Here is a 16,892-nt window from a genome sequence, read left to right as displayed (position 1 = left end):
TCACACAACACTAAGAAAATCTCATTGAATGGTAAAGGTGAACATGATGAGTTCAGCATTCAAGATATTACTGTTGGGGAAAAAATTAATAAGAGCCTTTAGGAAATTCAACAAGATACTGCAAATGATACTCATACTACTAACACTATTCAGCCTTACTTTTAGTAACATTTACTTTATAAGGTGAATCAACTTCAAAATGTAAAAAAATAAAATCAAAAATAAAAAAATTCAAAGTTATGCTTTTGTGTTTGTGTCATTTTCAGATGAAAGAGATTCAATACATGAAATCACTGCAAGGATATAACTGATAGCTGTAGATTAAATCATGTCAAAATTTATTTTAAAAAGTACTTTTTTAAATGTTTAAGTCTTGACACTTTTTTTGCCCAATATTCAGCTAATATATACACATTCAACACAAGTCACTTTACATTTTGAATGTGAAAAAGAAAACGTTTTTCTCATGGCACTCACAAAAAAAAAAAAGTAATTTCCAGATAAAAGACACCTCAACATGCTCATTAAAAATCAGATTTTGATCAGATCTCTCCAAGATGAAAACAAAATATACTTGTAACTTTTTGGATGCCATTTTCAGCTATTAAGACTTCCATTGAACATACGGGTCACTCATGAAAATAGTCAGTTTTTTAATGCCTTTTCCAGATTGCATGTATCAGCTCCTTCAACCGGCGATTAATAAGGTTTTGGATCAGGGCATATAAAAATAGGTGGTAGACCTACTGGACATTTTAAATTTCATTGTATCTTGCACAGTACAGTTTCAGTTTTTATCTCCTTCTGCATACGATACAGCCAAACTTGCAGCAAATTTGACACTCACAGAGCCAAGATTGTTATGCACTGGGGCTGCTTTTCAGCATTTGGCACAGGGTGTCACAAATCAGTGCATGCCACAAGTACTTTTCAAATCTGTCGTGAGGTTCTGGAGCAAAATGTGGTCTCTGGTGTCACAAAGATTGCTGGAAGTTCTGTTTTGGAGTTGCTTTGCTAAATCTAGCACAAGGTCTCTGCAATCCGTGCAGGAGGCAATGAAATCTCAAGACTGTCAAGGAATTCTGGAGCGAAATGTGCTGCCATTTTTAAATTTAATCATGTTAAAACACATAATCCAGATAACAATGCCTTATTTTGATTCAATAAAATATGGTTTAATGTCCATGTGCGTACTATGTTTTGCATCGAGACAAATGCAAAATCCGACGTGGGTTCTCACTTTGCAATGATCAGAAAATACCAACCACAGTTGTATTTGAGAATGGAAAACAAATGTTTCTTTATTGTCATGATCATGTACAATTGAGGCGCTTGTGGTAAAATTTTCAAAGTCTGATGGTACTGAGAGAGACCGTCCCGGAATCCGGCACAAAATGCTTACATATGTGACATGCTCGTCTCTGTATACTATATTTACAATCATTTACTGTGCAAGCGTGGGAAAGGCAAAGGTTTAGTACCTTATTTTTATTCACCAGATAAAAACATAACGCTTCTGTACTGAGCCTTAAGGTGAATTTCTGGTTTATAATACAGATGTGAAATCTAAAAAAAAAACAAGATATGGAGGTTATATGGTTCTGCAGCAGCAGTGCAGGAGGATGGTGTTTCTCAGTACTTGTCCTGTGTGGGAGAAAGAAGAGGGATGACAATTATTAGAAGAACAATAACAATTAAAAAAAAGATTAAGAGGCAATTCCTATTATACTAGAGAGAGATGGACCCTTTAGCGTGGAACATAATTGAGCTCAATTTCCCCATAGCAAATGGAAATTATCTGATCAACAGTCCCAGACCTTTGACTGTAGAGGCAGTCATTTAGTCACTTTTAGAAACATTTTAAAAGTCATATCAATTCAAAGGTAAAAAAAGAATAAAACTCAAAATATTAACCACTTAATACTAAAGCAGACTACTGAAAACATAGTTTACTTAAATACAAACTCACATTGTTTACTAAACTACACTGCTTTGTCTAACAAGAGTCCGTCTGCTTAAAACTAACCCACAATGATAAATGCCACAGATGGGCTAAAGCAACTACCATTTTTTTACAACTAGTAGTAATTATACCCCTTAAGTTTGTACTTGAATGAGTGATAGAAAACAAGTACAATACTTTAGAGTACAATTCTAATTAAAATACTTGTAACAAAAAAATGTGTGTTTTTGGGGTCAGTGGAAAGATTAATGATTTATGATACAAGTGATTTGAGGATGGTCACCAAACAAATGACGAAAACATGTATCTTAAAGGGCTCCTGTCATGAAATGGGTGATTTTTAGTATGTTATTAATGAAAAAAAACGTCAGCCAATATGGCCCCATGCATTTTTTCACCACAAAGCATGATTTTGACATTTACAGCTTTTTGTAACTCCAGCCATGAAAATCCTTTCGAGGGATTTGTTTTGTGGGAAGAAGCAGGAAGTGACGTAAAGGACAGCGGCGTCCCCAAGTGGACTCGTTTGTTTCCATTAGTTTTACCTCCGGGAAGGTAGCTCGTTGTTCCTTCGTGTTAGCCAAAATGCCGGCTCATTGCATTGCTGGACATCGCTTGAACACTCGGGAGAATGGAATTACCCTTCATAAGTTTGAAAGAGACCCGGTTCGCTGTGAAAAATGGATTGCACGGGTGCAGAGGACGAGAGTTCATGGGTTCCAAATGACAGGCAGGTGTGTATACAGCTACTAAAAAAAAAATAATAGTTTGGGGCGGACCACGTAATTGGTTTCTCATAACGTAACAAAAGATCCACGGACGAAATATGTCGATGTGCGCGTTGGACGGCTCCGCACTGCTCAGCTCCGTCATAAGCCACACCGGCCGGCTAAGATGAGCTGCGATGGCTCATCGCCGCGGAAGTGGATCGGACAAGGATGCGGTTTGGAAGTGATCGCATATCATCTGAATGTGGCTCGAAACAATAGTGTAATATTGCCCCGAGGGCTCGAAACAATAGTGTAATATTGCCCCGGTAATTTCACTCAGTTGTGTGCTGTTCTCCTTTTCGAAAAGAGCTTCCGTGTCAGAAGTGGCGCGTTTGTCTCCCATAGTTAGGGTGCACCGCGTGTTTTCATTGGCGAATGTCCGGGTGACATCACGAACAGATGATGCAGCCAATATGGCGACCACTTGGATATGGTAGAATGACACTTCTGCAACTTTGCGCATGGATGATTATTTTTTCGTATAGACATTGAAGTGAATAATGTTAGATGTATTTTTCATTACAATATCTATTTTAGAATGTTTATAGGGATGACACTTGGGCTTTAAGGCAACACTGTACATGTCTCGATATTCATTCCTCCTAGAAATCCTGTGATCAACTGCTACTGTACGTACCTGGCTCCTGTGTTCTGAGCTCCACACGCTTTTAAAGACCCTCCCGGCTACGTTATATGCTGCCCGTCTCCTTGAGTTTGCCCACCAAATCGTCCACAGTCTCCACTTTGATGCCAGCCTGCCTCTGCGGAGGCTCGTCCACTTGCAGCACCTCCAGCCGGGACGTCAGCTCCACGCCCAGCTCGGCTGGCTTCATGTTGGCAATTTTTTTCTTCTTGGCTTTCTGAAGGAAAGGAAGGATTTACTCTAATCCATTTTTGTTGTTCTGGTATGTTTCTACTTTCCATTGTCTTGATAGGACATAGCATTGACCAACATTTACAAACAAGGAACTTTGATCTGAAACTTTGTCAAACTTTTGGAAATATTTAGATTGCTAAACTAGCTTCTCATGCGAGCTAAGAATATGCTTGCCACTTTTGTGGAAAAGGCATTAGGTTTTAACATTTGACATGACATTTGCAGTCATTAAACATTAGAACGTGCATTTCTGCGCGTGCCTACCATGATATTAGGCAGCGTGGCGTAGCGCGGTGTGTTAAGTCGGAGGTCTGCGGTGACCACGGCAGGTGTGTTGATCTTGATGGTTTCCAGGCCGCCATCGATCTCACGCACCACTTTCACCTTGTCGCCTTCTAGCGTCACCTCTGACGCAAAGGTCCCCTACAACACAAGGTTAAAGCTGTTTAAAATACTGAATATCAATTATAAGGATGGTTGTTAATGGGAAAAATATGCCCATCAACGATGTCATGAAACAGATTTTAGTTCATGTTACAGGTTAACCAATTCATTAATTAGTTTTTCCAATTGGGACAATTTAAAAAACAAGACTAATAGTACTATGGCAATCAAATATGACTGACAATATATTCAAAATGATACAAAGTGAGGACCTCTTTCCTACTCTGTGCTTAGTGTATTAAGTGGAGCTATCCGAGTGCGCCTTCATCTGGCCGATCCTTGAATTGCACATAAACCTGTCCAGAAACCTTTGACCTGTTTGTTGTGCGCTGGTTCGTGCAAGATCGCTGCGGTTCTTCCAGCTCATGCTGATAAGGTTGCTTGAATTAGAACAGTGGCTGGCAAACATTTTACACCAAGTGTCACCTCAAAAAACACTTAGCTCTCCAAGTACCACCATAGTGACCAAAATTAATACATGTTTGTCAAGTTGGTCAAACTGTTCACCCAAAAGTGATTTTTTTTTCCCAAAAAGTACATTAAATATCGTAAGTGACTGAAACATTGAGTACAGTTTGAACATTAACACTTCTTAAACCTTGTGTGGAAAAAACTTCAATAATTAAATAAAAGCATACTGCCATTAAAAGTTAAATAAAAAATACTCCTACATTCTATTTTGTAAATAAATGGGTCCCAAAAAAATAAATGCAGTTTTTTCTCATTTAAAAGTTAACTACAACTGTAACGCACTCAACAAATGTGCTGTCCTGGATGAAATAAAATGTAAACCACTGTAACCCTGTTTAAACATTTATTTCAGGAATACTCGAGCACACCACATGAAGTACCAGACGGTTGATAATCACAGGACAAAAAGTATTTCACACATTTAATGACTTACCTGAGGCCAGTCGAGGAGGGCTGCTGTCATTTGTCCCGTCTGATTGCAGTCATCATCGATGGCCTTTTAAAATCAAGTACACGATGATGTATAAAACAAAGAGTGCGATGAGGTGGGAACTGATTTTAATTACTATTCTTTTTACCTGTTTTCCAAGTATTACAAGCTGAGCCTCCTCCTTCTTGGCCAAAGCAGCTATGATCTTAGAGACCTGCAACGGTCCCAAGTTGTCGTAGTCCTTGCCAGATACCTCGACGTGGATGCCGCGGTCGGCTCCCATGGCCAGGGCGGTGCGGATGGTCTCCTGAGGAGAAGATGACGCGGATTTGGAATAAGGTAGGGATGGGTGACAAAATCAATTTATTTGTGACCCCCCCCCCCCATCAATGTTTTTTTGAGGATCGTGTTTACATTTTGACGAAAGTAATATCTTTCCATGATGATTCCTTTATTTTTATATTACTTGTAAAAGATGTTTGTATTATTCTGTGGCGGTTGATGCAAGTTAATGAATGTCCAGGGGATAAAAATGTGAAGATAAGAAACTGTGTCAAAGCTTTTTTGGTATTAGGAGAGGAAAAAAAGCAAATCCCACAAAGAAATAAATTAAAAAATAAAAGCAAAACTCGTTTTGACGAACCACTGACATTTCCCGTAAACAAGCCAGGAGGGTAATAGATTAAAATCTGAAAATCAGATTTTTGTGAAAAAGGCAAAAACAAAAAAAACTTGATTTCTAAAGTATGGATGAAACGATTTAAGAATTTTTTTTTTGTTCTTGACTGGAATGTGATGACAACTGAGTCAAAGTTAATTTCGTTTAAATAATTAAATATTTCTCTACTTCTATTTCTTTTGTGCTTTTTGAGGATAGACTTGCTCATGCTTATATCATCCATACAACCGTACTGTAAAGCAACTAAATTGTTGTCATGTGTCATATTAATGTCTATGAGAAATAAAATCCTTGTTAGCTCACAGTTGTTTATTAACTCACTCTCTGTACAGCTTATCCTCACCCGGGTCGTGGGTGTGGTAGAGCCCAACTTAACTATTGTTGGGTGAGAGGTGAGGTACACCCTGAACTGGCCACCTGCCAATCACAGTGTCAGTTAATTATCAGATGTAACATTTTGGTGACAAAAAAGGAGTTTGATTTTGAGCCTTGATCCTTATTCTTTGCTGCCAATCCAGAGGTATTGCTGCAATCTATCCTTTATACATTGGCAGTGATTAGACTCGCTGAAGCTTGCAAAAGTAACCATTATTATCATTCACCACATGCGTATTTTTGTACTCTGTGAATGACTGTATTGGCTTGTAGTTGCTTGTTGGATGAGAGACGCCCACCTGCGCCTGTTGTGGCCCGCAGCTCACCGCCACCACTTCCTTAATGAGCTTCTTCTCCTTCAGCTTGACCGCCTCCTCAACAGCGATCTCGCAAAAAGGGTTCATTGAGTGTTTCACGCCATCGGTCACCACGCCGCTCTTGTCCGGCTTCACCCGGATCTGTGGGTGGACGGCAAAGGGAAGACAGGGAGAACAGAGTCAAGAGGAAGACTGGCAGATAATCCATCAATCCATCCATTTTCTTAGCCCCTTATCCTCATGAGAGTCGTGGGAGTGTTGGAGCCTAACCCAGCTGTCAACGGGCAGGAGGCAGGGTACACCCTGAACTGGTTGCCAGCCAATTGCAGGGCACATGGAGACAAACGGCCGCAGTCACAATCACACCTTGGGGCAATTTAGAGTGTCCAAATAATGTTGGATGTTTTTGGGATGTGGGAGGAAACCGGAGCACCCGGAGAAAACATGCAAAGTCCACACAGGCGGGGCCGGGAACGAACCCGGACCTCAGAACTGTGAGGCCAACGCTCTCCAGCTGATCCACCGTGCTGCCTTTGTCAGATAATAAACACCAAATATTGCATAACTCTGTCGGAGAATATTAGGTGTGCCTTGGGCAAGTTAAATTGTACTTAAAATATCTAAATGTTATTTACTGTAAATTATGCAGGTTTATCTCATTATGTCAATGATATATAAGGACAGCCCAAAAAAATTACTTTTGAAACAAGACCAAAATGTTCTATAATGTTTGTGACAATGCAGCGTATTTTTCAAATGAATAGTGGATAGGAGTTTACTAGCTAATGTTGATTGTATAGGACCATGATTCGACAAAGTGGAGTGACTGTCAACTTGGGTGTTTAAGATTGTTTATCTTATTTCACCTCATTGGAGTCGGGGGAAAAAAAGTACAAGGGGTAGCCAATCCTTATGTTGCACAACATAAAAACACACTAGTACCTCATTGAGTAACCATGACAATAAACGATATACAATCTCAGATAGCACATTCACCGAATTCTATCGTAATTAGTGAGTCGCCACAATAAATATATACTTTACAACACATACATACTTGGGCTGCAGTTCCAGTTAGCATGCCGACACTAGCTAATAGAACACAGAATGTCAAACACTCAAACATTACCCCTAAAATGATTTCCAATATCCATACAAGTTAATATTTTGTATCACCTTAACTGCATAGTCAATCACCCGCTTGACTCCGACGAGGACCCGACCAGACATAGTAAGCGAACCGGTGGAATGAAGTTGTGGACAGCGGACGTAACCGAGTCACCGCAAGTAAACCTTCACGCAAAAGGGAGTCGGCGTTATTTTAGTGTAACACCAGGAAAGGAAGCTGAGGCCGCCTACCGTTTTGACCAATGAAAAGCGGCAACGATCATCATACTCGACGCTAATTGGCTGAATTAACAGGGCTCCTTTGTAAACTTCATAAAACGTGAAACCTACTCTATCAACAAAACACATTTATTAGTTATGAACAGAATTAGGTCTAATTTCATCGTCTGCACAACTTTGACACCTTTGTTTAATATGTAAGCGATGAAACCTGTGACCTCCTACTGCGGTGCCGCTAAAGATCTACCGTATAGAAAACCAATCGCGCAAATGTTCCGACTATGTGTGTCAAAGTTCAAAGCAACATTTTATGATTATTAATAAATATTTAATGCCTGTTGACAGCTGGGATAGGCTCCAGCACTCCCGCGACCCTTGTGAGGACAAGCGGCGAAGAAAATGGATGGATAGATGGATGGATATTATTTAAGATGTACCCTACCAGTTCAACGTGTACGCTGCCTTCTGCCCGAAGATAGCTGAGATAAGCGGGTCAGATAACAAATGGATATTATTTGAGCATTACTCATACCTGGTTATTATTTCGTATATTGTTTTATGTATCACACGGCTTTAAAAATATAAATAAAACTAAGCGGGACGGAATATTAATGGGTGGATGATGGATACAATATATGCTGTTTCAATGTAAGACTTGTTTAAACTTCAGGGGCAGCCGAAGTATGTGCAACTTGTATTTATAGTAGTAACAATAGTTTAATTAAAACACAAATGACGTGAAACCATGCCACAAGAGGAAATATTGATTTCTGTACCTGCATTTGATAAAAAAAAAAAGAAACTAGCTTGAATAAAACAGATTTAATGACTTTCTTCGACGGCACACTGTTTAGCCCATCTGGCTCACAGTTCTGAAGACATCGTCTGTGTGGATTTTGCATGTTCTTCCCGTGCCTGTGTGGATTTTCTTCCACATGCCCACAACATGCAGTGTGTTATCTGTTTATATGCTCTTTAAGATTGGCTGGCATCCGGTTCAGGTTGTAAACCGCCTCCTGGCCGATGATAGCTGGGGTGGGCGCCTGCACCACTGCGACCCTTGTGAGGATAAGCGGCTCGGAAAATGAATGGATGAATAACCCGGTGTACACTCATAAAAACACGCAACGACGACAGTCGACTTGATTTTACATAAACAAATATATTAGGAAAGTATAGACGCTCAAATCAGAAGACACAGTACTGAGGATAGCTTTTATGTTGCGTTCAAGGGTGCATTACCGCAACTCGGAGGTTTCGGACTCGATACGTAATCGTCAAGGTTTACACTGTTGTTAAACGTTACAGTTTGGACAACACAAGGCATTTTGAGGCAATTCAGTTGCTGCGCCAGTCCAAGTTCCCACCAGGATAAACCGGTCGATTGAAATAAGCGGCGTTGAAGTTACTCTGTGTCACCCAACTGCGCCAGCCACCCTACCGGCCTCCATTTTGCCTCCGAAGCCGAGCTACGTCTCACGTGTCCTGGGCTGTCTCCTCTCACATGACCTGAGTGTTTGTTCCCGTGATCAAGCACTTCCATCTCCATCCGAAGAGCCCCTCTTTTTTTTTTTTTTTTTTTTTCCCTCAAACTCAGACGCTGATGGATATGCTCGAACAGAGTTTGGACAACGTCAGGTAAAAGCGTGTCACAAAAATGGCTAACAGACACGAGCTAAGCACAACATGCTAATAATCCTTTCCCAAGTAAAGAAGATGGTCCGACTTCAGAAAGTGGAGGTTATAGCTTAATACACTTTATCGACGAGGGAACTTTGTGGCATTGTAGGCAAATAGACGAATACTTATATCACTAACATGGTCTTTATTGTAAGTTAATGACCATAAAACAGGATGGCAAAGTTAGCTTCGGCTAGCTTTTTAAACTAACTAATCAGGTGCCAAGTCGATATTGCGAATATATATTTATCTCCGACGCCAAGATACCAGCTAAAGTTGCATTCTTACTTTGTAATAAATTCACCTGAAAATGACATTTTGTAGGTTGAACCAACAAACGTGACATTTGTTTTTTTTTTTATCCGCAGCCAAACTAAACAAGAAGAAGAGGCGGTGCCGACATCAGACGGTAAGAGTATGTTTCTCAACATAATAGTTTTTTTGTACCACTTTTAACACATGCACAAACGTACATTTGACATGGGGTTATATCGGACTTCCAGATAAGTGTCATTCATTGCATCTGACTTTTGCATTGTCAAGTTTTTCTCGTCATTTCATTTGTTAATTTCATGTATCACTTTTCGTGATTATCAGAATAAGTCTCCATCTGCAATTAACTAAGCAAACAGAGACCAGTTATTCAACTGATCTGGCAACGTGTTTCCTATCTTTTGGGGAGTGTTAAAGTTTCAAATGAGTCGGAGTGCCTGCCATAAAGAATAGTATGTAAATGACTGAAAGGTGCTGCAGAATTCCCCAAACATTTATCAGCACATTGCGGAGATCTAGAAGCGCATCCGGCGTAAAAACTGTGCTAAACAAATATGACCGTTCATCTGAGATGACAGGCTGTGGTGAACCCTAATGGGACAACCCGAAAGAAAGCAGGTAGTTTATCCAATTCATTCACAATTTTAAGCAGTTCCAAAGTGTCTTGATAACAGGTCTCTGACTTCTATCAAAATATGATGAGGACAAAGAATAAGAGCATACTTACTTAACATCCGCTTGTCACACAGGTTGAAATCACTGAGTTCTATGCTCGGGCTGTTCTGCCCCATGCAAAAGCTGAGTCCAGCTTTTGCTACCATGGCAACCGGCGGTGCAACTAGGGCGTTGCGACAAAGCAACTCTGTTGCTACCGTAGTGTCTTTATTGCAATATTTTGTGACTTTTCTTATCCCTCTAGCAACTATTTTTCCAAAATAGTGAAGTGCTTGTTCACCAACACTTTATAGGGCACTGTTTGTACTTTTATCCATTTACCTACCTGGATAGATACAAACTAAATGACCAGTTTTGTCCTCCTTCAATCCATGTTTAGTTTTTATTTTTACTCTTTTGGTGGAAGTGTCTTAAGTTCACTGTAACTACACTATAGATATGATGACAAGGGGCATTTTCGGCCTCAGCGTATCTGTTGTTTATTTTATTTTTGTAGTATTTCTCTAGTTGTTAAAAAAAAAAAACTAGCTAAAATGTTGTTTTTGGGGCATCGTCAGACGGAAGCAGAGAAGAGCAGGCGGCTGTCACCATACAGGAGGCCGCAGCATTTGGAGAGGACAACTTACAATACCATTTCCGCACTGAGGGGGCACAGGTGAGTCAAGACTGTTCAAATAGTTTTCTCTTAATATTTTTAATCAATTGGTATGTAAAAGAAGGATTTGTGCTTGCTTAACAACCATTTTATTTTTTTGTGCTCTTCCCTTTGATACAGACTTTTTGAGGTTACATTTTTTTGTCATGTCGTTTTATTCGTCCCCACCCATTTTGTAATTGGACATCTAACTTTATTTTCTGAAAAAAAAAACAAGGTTGTTTTACATAACATGACGTTTGTCCATGCATGTTTCCCCATTTTTTTATGTACAGTAAAAAAAATATCGGAATTCTGCATGGAATAATCTTTAGTGACTGCATTTTTTTTATTTTGAAAATTTATTAAAAATAAAAAACTAACAACAGTGGGTGAAACCATAAATCAAGCAACTCCAATAAATCAATCATGATATCAGTGAAGGGAAAATCTCTGTCTCGAAGCATCAGGGTGATTATTTTTCCTCACTAACTAATGTTACTGCAGAGGAGGCCCCGTAGCTCAGTGGTTAGAGCACCGGTTTGGTTGTGGGTTCGTATCCCACTGGGGCCTCCACTCCCTGAGAAGGGTTGCGTAGGGAAGGGCATCCGGCGTAAAAATTGTGCGAAACATATATGTGCGTTCATCTGAGATGACACGCTGTGGCGACCCCGAAAGGGACAAGCCGAAAGAAAGAAAGAACTAATGTTACTGCAGACTCGCTCACAGTTGTGTGTAAAAATATGTTAGTGCAATGGCAGCAAGGCAGGAGGAAAGATTCTGTAAAAGGCACAGGCTGTTCATAGTTTGGTATCATATCACAAAAATAAGATTCAAGAGTGGAATGCGTCTAATGCAAAGCAACCCTAACTATTGTACCATAACGGCGCGTCAGCCATTACCAACACAAGATATTGATGTTAGCTAGAGTAATTTAATATCGTCCATCAGTGCTAGTTTGAGTGTTTTGTAAGGCCCTCCATAAGTGATCATGGACAGACGGGGTTGCTGGTGCACTTTTTAATCACTGGATTGAACAGGTAGACTGGTTTACTTTTACCCAGTTTACTGCCAGCCACTAACCTGAGCGCACGACAGCCAACTCTACTCTCTCATTCTCCGTCTCCCATGTGACTCACCAGGCTGGGCTTCGCCTTTTGAAAGTCAGTCAGTCAGTCATGAGAAACTGACTCGTGCGCGTAAAGTCACAGATACAGTCAGGTATTATAGTGTGGAACATGAGGATGGCGACCCAGAGTGGATAACAGCAATACCGCTACCTCACTTACAAATTTTGTTGTTCAATAATGCAGAAGATCTTTTTTAATCCAACAAATCATGGGATGATCAGTTTGATCTTGATGATTGTTTACAAAAATATTCGCTTCAGCTCCACAAAGAACCATGTTAACTTTAGATACAAAATATGTGCTTCTAAACACCAAATACTTTGTAGAAGTTGACTTGCTTCATCGATAAAACTTGACACTAGAAAGAAAATGTGAGCGATATTGTATTGAATTGTTGAACACCGTGGGCGGGACGGTGTATCAATTGGAAAAGCGTTGGCCTCACAGTTCTGAGGTCCTGGGTTCATCCTGGACCCGCTTGTGTGGAGTTTGCATGTTCTCCCCGTGGCTGTGTGGGATTTCTCCGGGCACTCCGGTTTCCTCCCACATTCCAGAAACATGCCACATTAATTGGACACTCTAAGTTGCCCATAGGTGTGATTGTGAGTGCGACTGTTTGTTTCTATGTGCCCTGCGATTGGCTGGCAACCAGTTCAGGTTGTACCCCCCCTCCTGCCCGTTGACAGCTGGGATAGGCTCCAAGACTCCCCGTGACCCTCGTGAGGATAAGTGGTGAAGAAAAAGGATGAATGGAAGTTCAACACCTACACATTAATTTATAAAGTAACACCTTTAAATGCATTTTTTGAACAATAGAACATTTCTTTCACCAAAGAGAATTGTTCATTTTTACGTTATCTATAAAACAAAATATGTATTTTTCTCTTGAAGTTGTTGCAAGTTATTGCAGAATTTTTTTTTCGTTTCAAAGTTTGTTTGAGATCAAGTAAAAAAAAAAAAATCAAATCTCAGAAGAAAGGGAGGGAGAAACTTGATTTGAAGAATTTCCATGTCATTTGCTTTTTCTGCATAAGGAAACAAATGTGACTCAGACCCCCTTTCCCCCCAAAACTTTTTTTTCAGGCTACCACCTAATAGATGAGTTCATACTGGATGAATAGTGTGGATTCTCAGTTGGTACATGGTCATCCATTTGGTTTCATTTTGACATAAACATTGGGGAGAGGGACAGAGAAAGCGTGAGCAATATCATGTGATTCCAGTCTGGGTTAGGGATTGGGACGAGGCCGCTGTCACATGTCAGTCAGGGGAGGGAGACAGTCACATGACGGAGGGCTACAAATTGGGTCTCCCTTGCAACAAACAAAGCCATTTTTTCATTGGGAAAAAAATCTACTCTGAGGCACATTGTGTTGGACCTTGTGGGAGATGATCAACAAATCTACCAGCCAGGTTTGCAGACTGTAGAAACATAACATCTGTTTACTTTTTATCATTTTTTTCCCATTCTTCAGGTCACGTACCGTGTGGTGCAGGTCACTGACCAGAACCTTGAGGGACGGGACGACGGCAACGGAGCAGTGAGTGTTGTCTCCTCAGCAGCATTCAGTGGTGCTCCTCACGCTATTGCTCAGGTACTGGTATTTCTGTTTATTAGTATATTATTAATATTTTTTATTTCTCTGTTTTATTTACCTACACTTAAGATGTTTTCACCATGACCTCTCATGCACTTCTGGTAGGCAGAAGACTGAGCTTTCCAGTAATAAACAAACCCTTACATGTCATTTAGTAGAGCAATTGGGAAAAGAGGAAAAATTAAGTATTTTGGCTTTCTCTACTCCCATCGTTTGAATGTAGAAAGTGTCAGTCTAATAGAAGATATTACATGAGATCAGTTACTTGGTTTAACAGATAATTTGATTCAAAGCGAGAGGTGGTCTGGCTGGTTGGCTGTTGTTTATTTGCAAGCTATTCGCTGTTTTTATTAAATTACACAAGACAACCCAATCAAACATTTTACACAAATCTGGGAGGAAAATGTCGTTGACAAACCGGATGATGGAGGTTTTGTTCCCTGACTGTCTCTTTAGAAGTGGCTACTTTTTGAATTTCTCTTTACAACTCTTTACGTCTTCCACTGGATTTATCTTCCTTACCCACTAGTTCCGCTGTATTAATTTATATATATTTTTTAAGGCGAAATAAAAAAAGGTAAAACAATTATCCAGTTCAGATCTGTGGAAGTCAGTCTGTATTCTGCCACTCGAAAGTATCTTGGCGCCAGGTATCGACAACCATTATAAAGTCCTGTACTCTATTGGACTTCATTGTTATTGTAGTGGTTTCCCTTGGCCTTTAGAGGGCGTCACTCACCTGTGCTCTGACAGCACATGGACCAGAAACTTCATTATGTTCACCTCCGCAGGCTAATGCAGTAGATAAAAGTTTAAAAACAAAAAAAGCGAATGTAATTTTTTTTTAATCATACAATATTTCATCCTGAGTTTTTATAGTTTGGAATTTGTAAATAATTTAAAACGAATTTAAAATTGCAGTATTTTCAGCAATGAAAAGTTAAAAGTATTTCTAAATTTGTTTTTGACTAATATCTGAATTATTATAATGAATCCACCAACGAGTTATTTAATGAGATAAAAAAAAAAGGAATAAGTGCTTTTTATGGAAAATGTTTAGGGAAAAAAGAAGATACATTAATACAACAGCAACAAATATTAAAGGACTATATTGCAAATCCTTGGTGGATTAGATTACAGTGGTACCTCTACTTACAAAATTAATTCATTCCGTAAGCCGTTTCCTAATGTGAATTTCTTGTCAGTAGCAGCGCTTTTTACATGTAAATAGCTTAATGTGTTCCAAACCCCCCAACCCCTCCCCGAAAATAAGCATTCAAAGTACATAATGTAAAGACTAATAATAATTCTGTTCATTTACCTTTGGTGTTGGGCGTCTTATGCAAAGAGAAGGGTGAGGAATCGTGGGGGACAGAGGAGGAGGCAAATGTTTGACAGCTGAGAGAAAACATATGAACGAACGCATGCACACAACTTAATTCAATGTGCGCTAGCGTGATTCGGTGACAGTCAAGTGTTCAAGGGAAACAAAAAGCATCATGGGTAAAAATTGATGTCCCTCCTTGCCAATGCCATGCCAGTAATATGCTACGGCGATAGGTATTGGGAGAGAAGCTCCATCATGCCACACAAACCAAGATACAGGAAGTTTACGTTTGGTGGAATTTGGGGACTGTGAATCCAGTTCCTATTTTTTCCTTTCGTATCCTGGATTATCCTCTGTAACTTGAGTGAATGTGTATTGGTTTTTTTTTTGTAACCTGAATTTTTCGTTACTAGAGACATTCGTAATTAGAGGTACCACTGTATAAACATAGCCCACCCCTGCTCTAATGAGAATTTCACCTATGCAAAGCCAATAGTACTCATTTTTATTGGTATTAATATAACATGTTTGTTATTGGGCTACTGGGGAATTGTACTGACAAGCATTTAATAAATTAAAGTGATGTACACCATGTAAAACTGAGTGTTATCTTTATCACGGCAAAATGTGCCGTGTCTATCATCATTAGATGGTGGAGGTGTACCTAATGACATGGACAATGAGTGTATAGCCACATTGGCACTTTAATTCGAAGTCTGAAGTCAAGTTCAGATGAGGGAGAACTTAATGAGAAAATGGATTCCACCGACCTTAAATGCGGCGCACGTCACGGGCCGCTTCAATAGGTACCCCCGCACATTTAATTAAGTTTCTAAGAAGGCCTTCTGGGAATTGCTTTTTGTTATTTGATAGATTGAATTGCCTTTTTTGGCCAGCACACACAAAAACTCTCCTATTCTTACAATTGGATGTATCTTGGTTAAGTGTATCTTGGTGAAAGTGTATACAATTTAGGGGTCCCCGATCATGATCTGGGTGTGAGCTGTGGCCGACAGTAGATCCTGTGCCAGTGTGCTCATTGTGTTTAGAAGTTTTACTATTCTGCCGGTGTTCACTATATGGCTTTAAAGTGCATTGGCAAATGTACCTCTCCCTTCCCAAATGCAAGGGCACTACAGTAAGTAAGTGAACTGGAAAAAAAAAATCCATAAAAATGATCGCTTCAAAAATTCATGTAATAGCGACCTTATGAAAGGTGAATTACGATATAGCGGGTGAATGCCTTGTCTGAAACAAACCATTTTCATTGTGTGTTGTAGAATTGGAAGTATTGATCAATTAATTGACAGGTATTTGATTATCAAATTAATCAGCAACTATTTTAATAATTGATCAATTGTTGAGAGACTTTGTTAATCTTAAAATTGTCTTATTCCTCTGATTTCAGCCTCCCCACAGTCAATATTCTCAGAATTATGTTGTCCTCCATGAAAGCAGAGTGACTTTCTGTGATTTGCAAACTTGTGCTTTTTTTCTGCACAGTATGAAAAAATGCGCTTTTTAAAATTAAAGTGATGGAATTAAATGTTTTTTTTTTTAAATTAAATTAACCAAAAAAATACATTTATCCATCCATTTACCGTACAGCTTACCCTCATTAGTTAGGGTCACGGGCATTCTGGCGCCTATCACGGCTAACTATGGGTAAGGCAGGGTACACCATAAAATGGTCACTAGTCAATTGCAGTGACAGATTAATTGATTATTAAAATTAGTGTTAGTTTCAGACCTAATTTATGGTTTATAGTTTACGAAACACTTTGTATTAAAAAAGTACTTTTAACTTTTCAACTTGGTCATTTTGACCCGCCACACAGCAGGGGTTAATGACATGTCAAGCTAGCAAAGCAGTACGGAGGTTAAAAGGTTTGTCTGCCAAGG

The 16,892-nt window shown here is 39.5% G+C and overlaps 2 protein-coding genes across 4 annotated transcripts in view; one reads left to right on the top strand and one right to left on the bottom strand.

The window, feature by feature from the left end:
* Positions 1 to 613: 613 nt before the first annotated feature.
* Positions 614 to 10,429, bottom strand: etfb (electron transfer flavoprotein subunit beta). 2 transcript variants are annotated; one of them, XM_061820231.1, is made up of 7 exons: positions 10,354 to 10,429; positions 6,309 to 6,467; positions 5,104 to 5,262; positions 4,959 to 5,021; positions 3,875 to 4,033; positions 3,371 to 3,593; positions 614 to 1,644 (listed from the first exon to the last, which is right to left on the bottom strand). In XM_061820231.1, the coding sequence occupies exons 2-6, from the start codon at positions 6,411 to 6,413 to the stop codon at positions 3,423 to 3,425; spliced, it is 657 nt and encodes a 218-aa protein (XP_061676215.1). In that variant the 5' UTR covers positions 6,414 to 6,467; positions 10,354 to 10,429; the 3' UTR covers positions 614 to 1,644; positions 3,371 to 3,422. The 2 variants fall into 2 exon arrangements, with proteins under 2 accessions (XP_061676215.1, XP_061676214.1); XM_061820230.1 differs by lacking the exon at positions 10,354 to 10,429 and adding an exon at positions 7,503 to 7,645 and having other exon boundaries at positions 620 to 1,644.
* Positions 8,220 to 16,892, top strand: part of LOC133500936 (upstream stimulatory factor 2) — a 25,461-nt gene continuing 16,788 nt past the window's right edge. The window contains exons 1-4 of one of the 2 annotated variants that reach the window (XM_061820229.1): positions 8,220 to 9,311; positions 9,722 to 9,762; positions 10,859 to 10,956; positions 13,541 to 13,660. In XM_061820229.1, the coding sequence (XP_061676213.1) occupies positions 9,277 to 9,311; positions 9,722 to 9,762; positions 10,859 to 10,956; positions 13,541 to 13,660 (294 nt within the window). In that variant the 5' untranslated portion in view covers positions 8,220 to 9,276. The remainder of the gene's footprint in view (positions 9,312 to 9,721; positions 9,763 to 10,858; positions 10,957 to 13,540; positions 13,661 to 16,892) is intronic. The other variant, XM_061820228.1, reaches the window with a different exon arrangement.

This window comes from Syngnathoides biaculeatus, chromosome 5 (assembly GCF_019802595.1).
Source record: "Syngnathoides biaculeatus isolate LvHL_M chromosome 5, ASM1980259v1, whole genome shotgun sequence".
Lineage (NCBI taxonomy): Eukaryota > Metazoa > Chordata > Actinopteri > Syngnathiformes > Syngnathidae > Syngnathoides > Syngnathoides biaculeatus.
The sequence above is the reverse complement of the archived record's forward strand: the minus strand, read 5'-3'. Positions and strand labels throughout refer to the sequence as shown.

Bases quoted from the DNA above. Each gene is read 5' to 3' on its own strand.
- etfb (XM_061820230.1), bottom strand. From the start codon at position 7,556: ATGTCTGGTCGGGTCCTCGTCGGAGTCAAGCGGGTGATTGACTATGCA. The intron at 5,022-5,103 runs GTAAAAAGAATA...TGATTTTAAAAG, and splicing joins TTGTAATACTTGGAAAACAG to GCCATCGATGATGACTGCAA. The intron at 4,034-4,958 runs GTAAGTCATTAA...CTTGTGTTGTAG, and splicing joins CCCTCCTCGACTGGCCTCAG to GGGACCTTTGCGTCAGAGGT.